Raw genomic sequence first — 19,144 nt, 5'->3', positions numbered from 1 at the left:
TATAGCACCACATCAAATAATTTTGTCTGTACCACCACCGAAACGAAACTAACCGAGAGTTGCCAAAAATGGTCGATCATCGTAAAATGAAGATTGTTATGAAAATTTCTTTTGCTTATTGTAAATTAAATACGTATCGAAAGCGATAGTTTTTATGCTCTAGTTCTATTCTCATATTTAGATAATAGATTTAAACAGTTTTTTCTTATCATACGTGCGTCGTATTCGAGATACGTGTCAAAAACTTTTTTAGAAATATGTAAGGCGCCATCTCGCTTCTTCGCTCGTTTTTTATCCCGTTCTGGTTTTTCAATTTTATATATATGATGATATGGATCTTGGAGTGCTAAAAAAAACTTTACTTATTGATTTTTCACCTTCGTGCTGTATCTAATAACCTCAAAATTACTAGTAATTTGTCTACAATAACTTTATCAATCGGAAGGGGTTATAAATTATCTGAATTAATAGAACGATAACATGTAATAAGTAAGCATAAACATTAAAAAACAACAATTACATATCATTGACAGATACCGGACGATATTTGTGAGGCCACGTCGGACCGGAACCCCAAAAACTCGGAGCTCACGTACAGCAAGCACGAGCGGCACAAGTCCCTGTGCAACACCTGCAACGTCACCCCCGCGGACGCGCCCAAGGGTGTCAAGGCACATAAGGTGCTGCACCCCAACAAGGATGTGTTCGTCTTGAAAATCGGCAAGGCGACCGATGAGCCCAACCGAACTGGCAATATCGAGGTAAGATTTCCGTAGGTACACGGCGGGAAGAAGTTGATACCTCGAGATATTTTATTGAAGACACTTGAACTTAAAATATAATTACAAAATGTTCAAATTTCTTTAATTTTTTATCGCCATTTATTAACTTCTTCCCGCCGTGTACGGATTTACAAATTGCATAATCTGCAATCCATAGCAAATAATAGACGCAGGCACAATCTGTAACTCTTTGACTCTAATATTTTTATTTACCTAGATCAAAGCCATGTAACTTCGTATAAGACGAATAAAGTCTAAGGAAAAAACGTGCCTCAGAATTCAAGTAAAAGTCATTCTCGAATAGGTGGCGCACACACCTTTAGCCTATCCTCGGCTAGATGGCGTGACGACACCGTTTCATATTTAACAATTTTGACACATAGATATCAGTGAATGAACATGGATCAAAATGATATAAAAATAATAAAATCATTTTATCCATATATATACATTTTTTGATAACTTTATACGTTTTCATTTTGAGTTTTAGTCGTGTGTCGATAGATGGCAGTAAATTTACAGTGACTACAAAATTTACAATGACAGGACCCCTCTATACTATCTATTCTTTTTGCCTAGATATAAGATATAATACATTTGAAAAAGATAGATTATTAATATGTTGTAATATGACATGGTCTAACTCTATCTATAAATTCATTAAAACTTCGAGTAGGTAACGAAATAAAGAAAGACTTGATGAAAAGGTGGAACTGGTGACGCCGCGCGCGCCTGCTCGGCCCAAGCCCCCTACGCACGCGTGCAAGGACATCCAGTGCGAGGAGCCCAACGCTAACTGCTGCATGCCCTGCAAGCAGTGCCGCCCGTGCCGGAAGCGGAGGCGATTCCCGCCCTGTCGGCCCTGTTGCATGTGACCTGTACCCTGACATAGTTAACATCCCAAATAACTGGAACTTTTTTCAAGTGGTCTGACCGAAAATATTTTTTCTTATTATTTATACGAAACCGCGCCAAATAAAAACATTTTACGCTTCCATCATCGTTGTTTAAGTCAACGCTCTCATTATAAAACAACATGCTGAAATAACTAACATGGGCCATTCCATATGATTTCAACGTGTGTGCTGCGTGAACTTGGATTTTAATTTAAAAAAAAATGAGAATATCACTTTGTGGTACCATGTGCCATGTGAAAAGCCCCATTCGCACGACAGCTTAAAAAGCGTTGCGTTAAAACCCGACGTTGGCGCTTTTTTACCGTTTCTAATATTTGTGTTCATTTGAACGCTTAAAAATCACTTGTGAGCCGTACTGCCACGTACGCATCTCAGCAAAGCCATACTTTATTTGCTATTACGACGTATTATTTGAATATTTCAGGAATTTGTAAGCATAAGTTGACATTTCTAAGGCCAAGCGCGCACCACGACTTTTTGTCGCGCGATAATTTAGTCGCAGAAATGTAACGTATGTGTTTATATGGCAGTGCGCGCATATGCGACAAAAAAATCGCAGCGATTTTAAAATTGTGATTTGTCACATTTTTCCGCGACTGCTCGCGACGCGATTGTCGCAAAGTGAATTGCGGCATACGGAGTTGTATGGCCCCGCGCGCACTGCGATAATAAAATCGCACCCGGACCTCAGTCGGCATATCGCTCTCCAAGCGTCCACATGTCGGAACCTGCTGCTGAAGACGCTAGATGTTGACCATTTAATTATGGAAATAGAAGGAGATCACCTTTGTGGTATAAATACTCAAATTCATACAGCGATTACATATTAAAGACAACGTTTCATGACAAACGACTGGTACGAAATCCATGTTGAGAATGAACAAACCGCGACTTTTTCATCGCAGTGCGCGCAGTGAATTTTCTGCGATATATTACAGCGCGAGTCTAAAATCGTGTCGCAAAAACTAAAATCGTGGTGCGCGCTTAGGCTAAGGTGAAACTAATAATAATTTCGACGATTGACACCAAAAATTGACACTTGACAGCCAACTGACAGCAGCGCCGGCGCTTTTTTAAGGCTTGTGAGAACCGATACACGGAGTTCCGTATGATCAATTCAATTTCGTTCACTTCGCTGTAAGCTTGAAAAAAAGTTTCCATTTCCTGTTGTTCTAATCGCCGTGAAATAAAAACCGCAAACAATAGAAACCCAAAATCTATATCCAAAAGAACAGGATAAATGACAATGAAAATGACATATTTTTTTCTTTTTTGTAAACGGCCTAACCATTCCAGCCAGAAATATTTGGACCGCACCTCGTAGGTCTTATTTACACTACATTTCATTTTTCGCCTTGTTACAATGGTATATGGTGAGAAAGTGTTATCATATGTGTTTATCGTTGACTGTACTTTACATAGTGGTAGAAATTATGTGAGCTGACTTTGAGTGCACGTCAACGTATATTTAACTTATAGCCGGTCAAGCAAATCTTGTCAGTAAAAAAAGGCGCGAAATTCAAATTTTCTATGGGACGATATACCTTAGCGCCTACATTTTTCAAATTTGTCGCCTTTTTCTACTGACAAGATCTGCTTGACCAAGTATATATCCTTAGGTACCTTACGTGTGCACAGAAAATCAAAAATATTTTCTAGTATCAAAACTATAATTCCTACTACACAAAGTGAGACCAGCCCAAGATTTTTTCAATTTCCCGCCATACATTTGTGTAATATTTCAGTAGCCAGACTCTACCTACTTGACCTGTTTATAGCCGGTCAAACAAGTTCGTCAGTAGCAAAAGGCGCGACATTCAAATTTTCTATGGGACGATTGCCCTCGCGTCTACATATTTTAATTAAGCCGCTTTTTTCTACTGACGGAAATGGCTTGACAGACTATGTTTATTTTATTTCAGTTTGTCTTTGTCTATGTTTATAAAATCTTGCATGTCCGGTTACAACATAGACAAAAGTATGTATTGTCAATGCTGTCAATAAAGTCATTGAATAAAGAAATTGAAGGCAAAAATATTAAAGTTATCATATACGATTAACTTACGATTGATTTGCTTGAAAAATATTTATTTTCTAAATTAAAATTAATCATATGCGCGAGCAAAGTATGCTAAATGCGTCTCCGCACAGACTCAGTTAAATTTAAATGTTGCAATAAACCAGAAACGACAATTATTTCAAGGTAAGAAATACCTTTAAAATGAGATTTAAGTGTAAGTAATGTTACGTAGGTACTTACTCGCTTTTTCACGCCGCGCGCCCATACCCAAAATGACGCCCGGAGAACCTATGTTCAGCGTTGAATAAAAAATATAAATAATGGAGATACAGTTTGTCAAGTCAGGACTATTTTAATGGATATTTCCTTCTCTTCAATAATATTCTTACCGTCAGACAACAGACATTATATGTTTTTTCTTAATGAACGCGTAGTTAGAGTCTGTGTTGAAAGACAAGAGTCGTGGAATGTATGGGGCCCAATACATTCCACGTCTCTGCTCTTTCGGAACAGACTCTAGTTAATTTAGGTATACATTTTGGGTCCGAGTGAACACCTACCTCGCAAAATGGCTATACACGGCAGAAAATTTACAACGCAAATTGTCTATTATACCATAAAAACCTACAGTCAAAGTTGTCTACGTCGGAAAATGTACACACAGCAGAAAACCAACGTTGAAGAAAACTACTCATGAATACCTCATTCATTAGTATTAGGACTACATTGTCAAATGACTCTGTCGCAAAATGAATACTTCTTGAAATACAAAAACGACACTTTTAATTAAATTATATAATTCAAAAATGAAAATTAATGACATCTTGACTTACATGGCAAAAAGAAAACTAATACTTCTTTTCTTAAAAAAAAATATTGCTTAAGACGCAATATTTGTCTTTTCAGTCGTGAAACATTTTCCAGGAATTGCAACACGCTAATATTCCCTTGCTGCAAACTTAAAATCTCATGCTTATACATCTTGTCAAATTGAACATGACGTCGCAATCTGCGTGCCCTCTCGAAGTAAAATTGCTTCAAACGAATATCTTTAAGCATCGCTTCTTGTCTAAGGATGTATATGTTGTGTAAGGGTGTATTTTGACGACCGGTCTTGCCTAGTGGGTAGTGACCCTGCCTATAAAGCCGATGGTCCCGGGTTCGAATCCTGGTAAGGGCATTTATTTGTATGATGATACAGATATTTGTTCCTGTCATGGTTGATTTCTATGTATTTAAGTATTTATATATTATATATATCGTTGTCTGAGTACCCACAACACAAGCTTTATTGAGCTTACCGTGGGGCTTAGTAGTAAAATGTCCTATAATATTTATTTATTTATTTAAATAAAATTAATGTGGCCTTGTGGGGTTCACGAGTGTTCATTCGCCTGTGCCAGCTTTCCAACGTGTTATTTGTTCGATGCCTTTCTTCCCCACAGCATATTACTGAGAAAGATTTTCGCCATTGTCGCCGAAAATATTTTATAAATTCTTTCGTCGCGTCATCTTTGGGAGCTTGTTCTACTATACACTTCAAACCTGCTTCTGTGTAACCAACCGGCAAGAAAGGTAAATTAGAAGAAAATCTGATCGTCTTCTTGTTTGTAACGTTCAGTTCGTCCCCTTTGTTTCCATCTGGCCCGATTAAAATGATAGTAACAGGCAGTTACAGCCGCCTGGGGAAACAAACATGTGAACGCATTCCTCAGAGCTGGTTCAAAATCGCACTTTAATTTTTCTATATTGAAGTTGAGAATGTCTCTAATAAAAGTAAACAATTAACCTTTTGTAAGTCAGTTCAGTTTTGTCCGGTAGTAAGGCATAAATAATTGGTATTACGTTGTGTACTGTTCAATGAAACACCACGAGTCCTTGACAACAACTGATTTATTAAAACATAAGAGGGTAGAACCCTAAACTACCTAATACCTACAACATCTCCCCCAAAAGGAATTTCTTAAAAAACTAAACAATTTGTTGTTTTGTAACATAAATTATCTGTCACAACAACCCATTACATTCTACATTACTTAGTCTATTCCCGTTTTTTTTTTTTAATATTTATCAGAAGACCTTACACTATATATACCTATATACAGGGTGTGGCCTGTAATAAGAGCAAAAAATTAAAGTACACACCCTTTAACTAGTCAGGAATTAAGTCCAAATAGTTTCAATTAATTAAAATGAAAATTTTTTTTTGATTATTTTCTAACAAAATTAATCGACCCAGCAATGTACTGCAGACATTATGTGTCCAGTCGGAATACTTGACATTGACGTTTACGATCGTTTTCAATAATATTGAAAAACTTATTAAATACATCAATATTGCTTTATAAGCATATGCAATTCTAATTAAATAGTCACATCTTTCAACATTACTTAACAGTTTTCTTATCAAATGGACCTGACGGGAAAAGGGCGAAATGAGATGCTATAAAGTAACTTGAGCTGTTTATTAAGCAGTTCCAACAAAAAATGCGCACTTTTATAAAATCACTGATAATAATTATGCCAATCTTACTGGATAACTTCACGATTCACGAGATAACTTGCACTTTTAAAATTTTGTATGAATGTTTCCTTTCAACAACAACGACTGCGAACGACGGTACAACCTGTTCTCCGTTTGACTCCGCTCCGACACGACATCGACATGTGCAATACTAGGTGTAGGGCCTTCTCAAAAGTCTCAAAACGAACGAAGAATTTCACAGCTAATTCATCTGGCTGTATGTACACGGCGTACGGTGACCGTGCACCCACATTCGTAGCTCTGAGTTGAAAATAAAGCTCGGTTAACATTTACTCTTGTTTCGTTAATATCATGTTACATATTTCACGTGCATAACTGATTAATTCATAATAAATTTTATTATTTCTATTTTGCTTTATTTTGATTTTGCAACTTGACGTACATTGTCATGTATGTAGGAATAGAGTAAACAATCCCTAAAAAATTTGCAATGCGTGGTTTATGGCTTGTGACTGTGAAGGTTTAATACAATAATTATGAACTTTTTGAAAGGCGACGCACTCCGGTAGAAAACAGTGGTAGAGTCTGTGCGTAATGAAAAGAAGAATTAAGAACTTTACTTATAATAAAACGCAACGTACTTGTTGTAGCAAAGTACTAAATATGTACAGGGTGCTTAGCCAAGATGCCAATCGTTTGCGCCGTAGTGAACGACACGCTAATGTCTCTCTCTCTCTCTCTCTCTCTCTCGCTGTCGCACTAATATCGACGACTGATAGAGAGAGATAACCGTTTCGTTCGCTACAAGCGCAAACGATTGGCATCTTAGCTCGGCCCTCTGTTCTTTTCCGTGATAAAATACCTTCGATAACACTAAAGAACGGCCAACCAATTTGGTTAGTTGGTCGCTTTAGAGCCATGTACAGTACAGATGTGGAAGTTGTGGAAAGTGAAAGTTTCCAAGAAGTTTTTGAAATGGAAAGCTTTATTTCTCATACAAAGATCACTTTGACCAGGTCGTAGCTACGTCTATCTCTCTCTTCCTAGCTATTTATTCTCACATGGTGGTGGGGTCAGCTCTCCTGCTTAACTTGCCCTACTAGATCTTCGACCTGTAATGGAAAGTTGTAGTGCCAAATTTCCTACGTAGTCAGAAGGCCTTCTTTTTACGTGACCATACCATCGCAGCCTGCTCTCCTGCATTTTATCGGCGATGTCGCGCACGCCTACGCCTCCTTGTACGTACTCGTTATGGATTCTGTCAAGCCTGGTAACGCCGCACATCCACCTCAGCATCTTCATTTCGGCGACTTACGTGTCTGAGTCGTTGCCCACGTCTCGCTGCCATACATAAGAACCGGCCTTAGTATACTTTTGTATACCAGACCCTCCTTGAGTTTGACCGGCACTCTTCTGTCACACGTAACACCAGTCACTTCTCACCATTTTAGCCAAGCTGCGGCTATTCGGTGTTGAATGTTGCATCCACATTCCCAGAATGGTGCATCATACTACCCAGATACTTGTACTGATCGCACATAGTGATTAGTTGCCCATGGATGGAAATTGGGCTAAGCATATCCCTCTACATCTTTCGCTTCATGTAAATAATTACATCACCAAGAAAAAAATAATGAACAAACACGTATAGTTACTGCGTTTATTAATCTTAAACAACTACATAACACAAGTACTTACATTAACACATCTAACAAATTTATAAAAATAACACTTTTCAGTTTCCATTCATAATCTTGCCCGATAGATTGCTTTTGTGCTTTTTCTTTTTTCGATGTGATGTATCATTAAGTATCCTTATTTTATCAAATGACTTCATTATGTATGAGGTACTTTTTCTCCTCAAATCTAATAGAATACACATAGTTTTGATTTATTGGTACTGGTAGTTGTCCAAAATTGCGGAGTATTCTCTGGTATACCGCCAGCAACTGACTCGAATATCACCGCCTGCACGCTGGCTGATAGGCTGCACCGCCGTCCCGGGCCCCGGGCACAGGCAGGCTCGTTGTCCCGCAAACGTGGCACTACGTTCAACGTTGACGATGTCACTGTCAGTATGCCTCCTATCGGGAAATCGTTTGCGGTGCAACAGCTTGGTTTGAACGTCTTCTGGCTCCACCGTTCAATCATGTAATTCAATCATAAATAAGATTGGATTACATAAATAATTGTTGTGCATTCGCTTGACAGTTGTCAATATTGACAAAGTTCAAAGCATTTTTCAAATAGGTAGGTAATGAAGTTAAGTGTTTTATGGAGGTTTTTATTACGAAATTAAATTATTTTAAAAACTGTTTCCATTACATAGAAAAAAAAGTTTTTTTGAGTTTGTCAACAAAACATAACGTGTCATTGCACATTGAATGAGTTCTGATTTCCTAATAATAAGAGCTACTTTTCTCTGTATTCATTTTTAAAATAAATTGTACTAAAAGGCGCGTACCAAGACGTCCCGGTACCATGACATCTTACGCCAGATAAGCGACCGTAAAGCAATGTGAAAATCCATTGCTTGCTAAACTTGACTTTAAATTAAAATTTCTCCTAAATTAAGAATTTTGAACCATCGGGACCACTTGGTGGTAACTTTGGGTACTCCAAGGAATCTCCAGTTTGATTTTTTGCTCTTATTACAGGCCACACCCTGTATATTTTAGTTATAAGTATGACCGATATATTTTTACACCTACGTCTAAACGACCTATTGGTTTTTCTGAAGTAACTGTTTATCTTTAACTTATTACTAAGTAAGTATAATACTAGCCAATTAATTCAAAGCATAATGAAACTTATTTTTATGTGTTCTCACGGTTGTATAACTATAATGTCTATGATGCACCAAACACCTTAAATAAGAGAAGATAAGAGACTGTAAGGTTCAAAATGAAACCGTGATATCATAATTTTACTATGATGTTAAAATTAGACAGGTGATTTTAAACCTTACGGTGAACTAAATAAGATCTAATTACTTCGGTTATTCCGACTTAGTATAAATTAATTTGATAATTAAGTTATATAGTTGGCTATTTTAATAACAAATACCTATGCGTAGGCTATATACGTAACGAGTATTTTTAATTGAATTCTGTTTAACATATTTTACTTCTTAAGACTGATTTTCGGCGAATAATTTCTACGCGTCATTATGACTGTCGGTCCATCGGAAGCATGTGTTTTAGACTATAGGAAAATTAAACAAAAGTCCTCTCCTTCACGATTTTCGTCGACATTTCTTCTAAATACCTAAAACTGGTATGGATGTGTTCCTCGTGGTCTCTAGAATACGAATTGACCGGTTTTAGTTTATGGAGGGGGGGACGTGTCGAAAAAAAGGGGGGGAAAGTGGTAGGCCGACCAGCATTGATATTTGTTCACATCTTGAGTCCTATGGGACCGATCGGTTCGTGTGAGGTGTCATTTGAAAGAGTGTTAAACGTGCTATTATTGTTTCATAATAACCGTAGTCATAATTGTAGTCGTTACAAAATATTTTAAAAAATATGATTTTTTACCGTGCATGGATGAAATAAGTACTGACAAAACATGCGTCTAACTCAATAAATTATAACTTTACCGCAATTAACGTTATTACAAAATATACGAGAAATTTTATTAGCTTTCCAAAAACATAAGTTTTATTGGTGTATAATATTACATAACCAAGTAATAACGAATTTTGTTCAGCATGGGTACTGTGCACCGTCACGTAAATAGAGCCCGGCCATCGTTGAGTTTTCATTATATTTCCGGTCCTATTTTTCTGATACTTGGTGGATACCATTTGCAAGCATATTAAATTTTCTGTGAATACTCGATTGTTTGAAATCTGAGGCCCTAAATTAACAATTTTAAAACAATTAAAGAAAATGTTTAATTTTTACCTAAGTGGTTCGCTTAGTGACTGTAATAATTTGAGAAAGAGATATTGTAGTAAATATAGCGTGAAATTTTTAGAATAAAATCAACAAACTTTTTATTAACTTTCCATAAATATTGTTTAGTTACCGTACAATTATAAACATATATGTAAGCCAGGACCAATTTCGCCAAGCAAGCAAGCGGCGAGCGCCTGGTAGACCAGTAGCAATCTATTATTGTTTGACAGTACATTTTATAATGTAGGTACCTATCCAAAATGTGAGGTTCTGTTATGAAATATCGATATAAATGATGGTTTATTTGTTTTGTCTTTTATCACAGGAAACATAAATATGTTTTGACAAAAGCCCAGTTCTAGGTTCATAACTCATAACATCCTTAAGTTCGTAGCTTTCATGATTGCAAGACCACTGCATATAAAGTACTTAATATCTGTGTTGTTATTTGGTTAATTTTGGAAACAGTGAACAATAACTATCCGTGAAGTCCGGTTTTAAGTATAGTAATAGTAACATTAGGCCAATATAGTAAAATATCTACATTTATTTACTATTTTATTTCACAGTCTAATTTATAGTTTTTGCTTACCTATTGATTCATTGACGTTTGGCATTGTAGTTTTAGCTTATAAATATGACTGTATTGACAGTTATGAGATTAGAGAGTACTACGATATTTAAATAACGCTCGTCCGACTCATAACATCTCTGTTCGACTGTAAGCCATACAAGAGAGTTAAGTAACGATTGCGATATAAAAAGCTATAAGTAGAAGACTTTATCACACGTTTAGAACCTTAAGTGCAAATTGCAGATTATTAGTTTATTACTCATATAGATGTTAAGGTTGTTCAATTCACTTTGAGCTATAAGCTATAACACTAGCAGCTTAACATGCATTATAGCGCCCTAAACAGCTACTGTAGATCTTAAATCTATAGACTATGAACCTTTTAAACACTTTTATGTCAGAGCCTGCAAACTGTAAACTAAGACTAAATATGTAGCTATTCTAGAGCAAGGCTATGTCTTTAGGTAAGAAAATAGGTGCTAAGTGTTGCCTAATTGTTTGTTGGGATTTATATGACGGTGCGCAGTGACCCATGCTGAACAAAATTCATTATTACTTGGTTATATAATATCATACACCAATAAAACTTATGTTTTTGGAAAGCTTATGAAATGTCTCGTATATTTTGTAATTACATTAATTACGGTAAAGTTATAATTTATTGAGTTAGAAGCATGTTTTAGCAGTACTCATGTGCATCCACGGTAAAAAATCATATGTTTTCAATTATTTTGAAAATGACTAAAGTTATGACTACAGTTATTGAAACCAGTTATAGTACATATAATATTCTTTCAAATGGTATCTATTACCAACTAATCAATAAAATAGAACCCGAGAAACAATGAAAAGTTGACGCCGGTCGCCCGCCATTTACGTGACAGCGCTTAGTGACCCATGCTGAACAAAATTCGTAATTACTTGGTTATATAATATCATACACCAATAAAACTTATATTTTTGGAAAGCTAATTAAATTTTACGTCCATTTTGTACGAACATTATTGGAGTAAAGTTATAATTTTTTGAGTTAGACGCATATGTTATCAGTACTTATGCCATCCATGCACGGTAAAAAAATCATATATTTTAAAATATTTTGTAAATTACTAAAGTTATGACTACAGTTATTTGAAACCAATTATAGTACGTTTAATAACCTTTCAAATGGTACCTATCACCAATTGATAAATAAATTAGAACCCGAGAAATAATGAAAAGTTGACGTCGGTCGCCCGCCATTTACGTGACCGTGCGTAGTGACCCATGCTGAACAAAATTCGGTATTACTTGGTTATATAATATCATACACCAATAAAACTTATGTTTTTGGTAAGCTAATGAAATGTGTCGTATATTTTGTAATAAAATAATTGCGGTATAGTTGTAATTTATTAAGTTAGACGCATATATAATCAGTACTTATGCCATCCATGCACGGTAAAAAATCAAAAATTTTAAAATATTTTGTTAACGACTACAGTTATGACTACGGTTATTATGAAACAATAATAGCACGTTTAATACTCTTTCAAACGACACATCACACGAACCGATCGGTCCCATAGGACTCAAGATGTGAACAAATATCAATGATGGTCGGCCGCCATCTTTGCCCCCCCTTTTTTTCGACCCGTCCCCCCCTCCATAAACTAAAACCGGTCAATTCGTATCCTAGAGATCACGAGGAACACATCCATACCAGTTTTAGGTATTTAGAAGAGATGTCGACGTCTTTTTTCGAAACAGGCCGGTTTCCTCCGTACTATTTGTTGATTATCTGCCTTATGGGCGTTATCATAAGACGGGTTTTCGCATGTTTCCGATTGACCGACATCTTCGCAGGCGTCCTTGAACTCCTCCCCGCAGTCAGCTGATGGCTGCGGCGGCTCGGACTTCGGGGACACGTTACCGGCTCGTCACTGACCATACATTTTATCAGATGACGACGATTGCGTCGGAATTTACCTCCCATCTTATTTTGAACTATATACGATCTAGGAGTCGCGGCTTTACCCACCACAGAGGCGCGAGTCCTAGCTTTTCCTTCTACACATACTACGTCATCTCCTATGTCAAGTGGAGGTAATTCCTTACAATGGACGTCGTACCGTACTTTGGCCTTATGCTGATTAAGTAACATTGTGTCGTGTTCAGATGAGTTAACAGGTTGCGGCTTTAATAATTCTGGGTGAACTGGTAGTTTACATCTTAATCTGCGACTCATCAAAAGCTGCGCAGGGGAGCTCAAACCGTCGCGGGGCGTATTTCGGTAGTTTAGAAGTGCTAAATAAAAATCGCTATCACTTAAAATTGATTTTTTGAGCATTAACTTTATCGTTTGAACTGCGCGTTCACTCTTTCCATTAGCCTGGGCATAATTTGGCGATGATGTTACGTGATTAAAATACCATTTTTTGGTAAATTCTTTAAATTCGCGACTACCGAATTGGGTCCCATTATCTGTAATCAAAGTGTCGGGTATTCCGTGACGTGCAAATATTTCCTTTATGTTAGTTATCACAATGTTGGAGGAAATATTTGGTAAACTGCACACTTCAACATAGTTGGAATAATAATCCACCAAAACTAGGAAATATTTTTTTCTTATTTCGAAAATATCTGCACCAACTTTTTCCCACGGAAGTTTAGGGATAGCAATGGGTAATAGCGGCTCCTTAGGCGGGGCGTTTGAGCACTCCTGGCAGGTAGCACATCGTCTCACCATGAGCTCGATATCACGTGACATGTTAGGCCAGTACATCACTTGTCTCGCGCGCCGCTTGCATCGATCTATGCCCATATCAGGGATGTTACGGAGCTCCGGTTCCGTTTCCGTTAAGGCGGAACTTCCGTTTGGTATTACACATCCGTTTCTGTTCCACTTCCGTTATGTTTGAAACGGAAGTTATAACGGATGTCAATGCTTCGCGCGGCGGCGGCGTACATCAAAAACAAACAGGTTCATACCAGTCATTCGCTCATCGCCCCGCTTGCCACGTGCTACGCTAATTTGTTGTTTGTTTGTATACTTTGTTTTATTCGTGTTTATTAGAAATAGAAATATCGTTTATTATTTTATTTAAAATTAAAATCGTATTGACTACTGACTGTGTGTAGTGTATGTGGTGAATGTTAGTGTGTAAAAAAACGCACAATGAAGCCGAAATCAAGTTCGATTTGGAACTATTTTGATGAAGTTAGTGGGGACACGGCTAAGTGTAAACTTTGTCTAAAGGTTTATTCTAGAAAGGGCAAAACCACTACATCGTTAAAAAGTCAGGCTCCGATTCTGGTTCCGGTTCCGTTTTCGGTTCCGTTTCCGTTTTCGTTTCCGTTTTCGGTTCCGTTAAACTAAATTGAAAACATCTGTTTCCGTTTTCGGTTCCGATAAAACCACATCCGTTACATCCCTGGCACATATGACCCTCGTGTACTATATTTAACATTGTTGATCGCAAGACTCGCGGTATCAACACAGACATATCTTTAAAAATCACTCCATTGACCATAAATAATTCTTCCCTAAAAGACCAGTAAGTACACCTTCAGTTCAGGCGTTACTTGCGACTTATGGTCGGGCCCATATTAATATACTCAGCTAGCTTTACAAATTCGGAGTCTCGTTGAGATTCTTTTTTAATTAACGATAGTTTCGCATTTGAAATAGGTATGTTATCAATTATTAGTTGTATCTGATACACGTTATTTTTATGTACTCCCTCACTATACAGATCTGGCAAAGGCGCCCGAGACAATGTGTCCGGTATATACATATACTTTCCAGGCTTATAAGTTACAACTAAATCGTAATGCTGTAGACGTAGCATCATGCTGGGACAGACATGAGAGGTTTTTTGAAAATGCTCTCTAAAGGTTTGTGGTCTGATTCAACGGTTACTTTCTCTCTGCCAAATATATACTGATGGAATCGTTCACAAGTAAAAACAATCGCGAGCAATTCCTTTTCGACCTGCGCGTACCGTCGCTGCGCGTCCGTGAGCGTGCGCGAGGCGAACTCCACGGGCCGCCCGCCCTGCAGGATGATGGCGCCCAGGGCGTCACGTGACGCGTCCACTGAGAGCGTCACTGGTGCCGTCACGTCGTACAGCGCCAGTACGCCGGCCCCACAAACACACTCTCTTAACTCATCAAACGCACCTTTTTCCGCGGGCCCCCACTGCCAGTTATTCTCTTTTTTATGTAAGTTAGTTAAAGGTGTCGCTCGTTGAGAATAATTATGTATGAACTTGGACAAATAATTCACGGCTCCAAGAAATCGCTCTAAACTCTTCCTATCGCATGGCGGCGGCATTTGACTTATTGCCCTAATTTTCTCACTATCTGGCCTCATACCGTCAGCGTCAAAAATGTGCCCCAAATAGTGACTTGCTGAACAGCTATTTTACACTTATCTTTGTTAAATTTGAGATTTATCTCTCTCGCTCGGTTTAACAATGCATGCAATCTTTCATCATGTTCCTGTCGAGTTTTACCCCATACAATAATGTCGTCTATGAAATTGTCTACGCCTTCAAGATCCTCAAGAAGTTGCCGCATTTTGGCATGGAAAACCTCCGAAGCACAACTAATGCCAAAAGGCAACCGAAGGAACTGATACCTCCCAAATGGAGTCGCAAATGTGCAAAGGTCAGCGCTTTCCTCGTCCAGCTGCACAACCCAGAAACCCGAATTAGCGTCCAGCACCGAGAAGTAGGTGGCTCCGCGCAAGCGCGTGGCCAGCTCGGTTAGCGAGGGCAGCTGGTAGTGCGCGCGACGTACCGCCACATTTAACGCGCGCGGGTCGAGGCATACGCGAATACCGTTATTCTTTTTTGCAACAAGTACTAACGGATGAACCCATTTTGTAGGATGTGATACTTTCCTAATTACTCCTAATTCCTCCATTTTTTTTAATTCGTCCGATAACCTGTCTCTTAACCCTAGAGGTATCTTCCTATTAGCGCATACGACCGGCGGAACCGATTTGTCAACAACAATGTGATATTTACCCGGTAGACAACCTAAACCTTTAAAGAGATCAGAATATGACGCTAAATTTATGGCATAAATACGTTTTATCATGCACATCTCTTCACAAGACTCCCGTCCCAGCACACTTTGACATTTCATGTTAGCGATTGCGAAGTGTAGAGAATAAGGTTTATTTTTATACCAAAAAGTTATATCGCACTCACCTATAATAGGGATCTCATTACGGGTATATGATTCCAAATTAACTTTGACCGGTTGTAACATTTGTTTATTAAACCCTAGCGATAAAAATGTTTCTAACGAAATAACATTCATATCTGCACCCGAATCAAGCTTAAAGCGCTCGGGGCCATTCTCACATAACAAGGTTTCATACCACTGACTTTTATTTTTATTACATTTCACCATATCCACGTAAAACGGTTCTAACTCGCCGGAACCACTACTATACGAGTCATTCTGATCGATCTCATACACTTTTTTAACGCCGTTATCAGTTTGTACAAAACGAGACTTACACATTCTGGAGAAGTGTCCACGATTTCCGCACGCGAAACAAGTCGCGAATGAAGCTGGGCATTCCCGGTTGTCAGCACAACGCGTTCCGCCGCAACCCGCGCACTCACGAGGCGGGCCCCGCGCGCCGCCGGCGCCGCGCCCGCGCCGCGCGCTGGGCGCCTATGCCCGGCGAGGCGGCCGCGCGGCGCCCCCGCGTCGCGCTCGCCTTTCTACACCATGCACCTGCACTGAACTGAAACTCTCGACACTTTTACTTATCTGCTTGCCGCTCTCTTGCGACACCTCCTCAGCTTGGCACAACTTGACAGCCTTATCCAAATCGAGATCGTCGCACCTCAAAAGCCTATCTCTCACTACGGAGTTTCGTATGCCGCATACAATACGATCTTTTATGAGGTCCTCCTGCAAAGTACTGAACTCACAATTTTTGCTCAGGAGACGCAAGGCCGTAACATACGACTGAATGGACTCGCCATCCTCCTGATTACGAGTAAAAAATCTATATCTCAACAACGTTACGTTGACCTTCGTTCCAAAGTATGCGTCGTATTTTTTTATAATAGCCTTTACGTCCTCCTTGTCGCTTTCGTTATCGAACGTAAACGTTTGAAAAATATCGAAGCCCTCGGGTCCGATGAGGTTGACGAGCAGGCTCGCCTCCACCCCGGCAGACTCGGAACTCACTCCGGATGCTTTCACAAACAGTGTGAATTGTTGCTTCCACCGCTTCCATGCATCTGCACGGGCGACCGGCCCTCCCGCCATGTCGAGTTCCGGTGGTGGTCTCGCGTGCTCCATTGTAGTGAACAAATATCACAATTACGCACACACCGCACAGAGAAAAACGTTCGTAACTATAATCGGGCGTCTTTGGTGACTTAAGACACACTTTATGACTATATATATCCGAGATAAAGCACTACACCGCTGCCACCATGTACTGTTCAATGAAACACCACGAGTCCTTGACAACAACTGATTTATTAAAACATAAGAGGGTAGAACCCTAAACTTACAGATACCTACAACACGTTGGTATACTCTTTCACAGCTGTTTAAATCCACGTGTACCTATAGAAACAAATTGCTTAAATGGCTTAGGACACCTTTTAAAGGTGCCATCACCAAAAAAACATCTGTTTACAGCGAACAGCTTAGTTTTTCGTGCAATTTTCGAACAAAAGACATGAATTTTGTTGTGTTCACCACTATCAGCTACCATAAAATCAGTTGCTAATAATTTCGGTATCTTTACATCTTCAATATAATTGAATTCCGGACGTCGTAAACCTACAAGGATTCTAGGTAATTTTTTGCATTCAATCGTGTTGTGATTTCCACAAGTTCACCTGGACCCGAACTCGAAATCCACCCCCAAAAACCGATAGATAGCTAGACGCCTACTTCTTCTATCAGCCAAGACATTCCGTTCGTCGTAACGCGGTTTTCAAGATGATAAAGGGACACGCTCCCGTCTCGGCGTGTTGTGAAGACCTTTTCGTCTACAAAAACTGCGTCTTCGAAGTCGAAATCTCGATAAGAATTGGTAAAATTCAATCGCATCCGTTTGTGCCGCTCAGTCAATTGCGGTTTTCTTGCCGTGACTCTACGACGAAGTCCTGCACTCTTCAATCGTCTCCTGATGGTATTAGCACTAACATTTAATTCTGCTGCATACAGTAGCGATCATAAGTAGGTATTTTGAATAAGTTTATGTGAACAGTAAATATTTAATCATTACTTCTTAGTACATTAAGTAAGCCTGTTTAGGCATAGTTTTTTAGATTTTATTTTTAAAAGTAAAAACAACCATTAAATAAAATTCACTTATCTGGTCGCTCAAAAGTACTTTTCAGACACGCACTTATATAAAACTGGCTGACCCGCGTGAACTTCGTTTCACCTAGGTTCATAGGTATAAGCATCTGTTTTTTTTGCACGTTACGGATTATACAATCATTGTATTACAGGCATTATATCAACAAATACGTATACCAATTTTTTTTTCGGTTAGTATCGGTTATGGTACATGACTATTAGGTATATGAGTTGCCCGAAACATGAAACATTATACTAAGATATAATCGATAAAGCGATAATTAGCCAATGTTATTAGGTACTTACCCCATAATTGTCATACATATCAGTATTTATGTATTACCTTTAAATTGTTTTTAGCGTAACTTATAATATCTATCATGTGGATGTACTTTAATAAAATAAAATACACGAGTTTTTTATTATCTTTATTGAAGCACCGCAAAACCGCGCTACTTGTTTATCATAGCTATGTTGCTTCTGCAGTTCGTTATGGAATAGTATTATGGGGAAATGGCACAAACTTAAAACAAGCTTTCATAGCACAAAAAAAATGCGTGAGGGCTATAGCGGGAGTCAAGTGGTCAGAGTCATGCAGGCCGTTGTTTAAAAAGTACGGAATCCTGACAGTTCCGAGCTTATACATCTTAGAAATGTGTAAATTCGTTAAATGCAATTTGGAATTATTTGATCAGAAATGTTACATTGGAAAGCGCACAGTCACACATAAAGCTTTAATAGTCCCTAAATGTAGATTAGAAGTGAATAAGAAAAATTGCTACCACATGGCTGTCCGTATTTACAATGCACTTCCTATGTCATGGACAGAGTTACCGAGCAACAAATTTTTCTCTAAGTTAAGATCCTTTCTGCTAACTGAATGTTTTTACAATATCAATGATTTTTTTCTTAAGACAGAACAATTCCAACGCTTGACATGTGAATTATACCTATCTAATGAATATTGACCTTAATAGCAATGTAAATTATAATAATATTGAATTGACTATGTAATGAATAATCTAGCTAGTAAGTAACAAACAATAATGTTGCGTTATAATATTATGATTAAAGGTTAATAGTTTTTATATGTATATTGTACCTTAGACTTTTTAAATTTATTTGAATTTGTATT

At 38.2% G+C, this 19,144-nt stretch overlaps 1 protein-coding gene across 1 annotated transcript in view; it reads left to right on the top strand.

Moving 5' to 3' along the window:
* LOC134805119 (uncharacterized) overlaps positions 1-1,738 on the top strand; it is a 2,559-nt gene extending 821 nt beyond the window's left edge. The window contains exons 2-3 of the mRNA XM_063778418.1: positions 534-761; positions 1,490-1,738. Coding sequence (XP_063634488.1) covers positions 534-761; positions 1,490-1,657 — 396 coding nt within the window. The 3' untranslated portion in view covers positions 1,658-1,738. The remainder of the gene's footprint in view (positions 1-533; positions 762-1,489) is intronic.
* Positions 1,739-19,144: the final 17,406 nt, after the last annotated feature.

The sequence above is a fragment of the Cydia splendana genome, chromosome Z, assembly GCF_910591565.1.
Source record: "Cydia splendana chromosome Z, ilCydSple1.2, whole genome shotgun sequence".
Taxonomy (NCBI): Eukaryota; Metazoa; Arthropoda; class Insecta; order Lepidoptera; family Tortricidae; genus Cydia; species Cydia splendana.
This window is presented reverse-complemented; position numbering and strand designations above follow the sequence as displayed.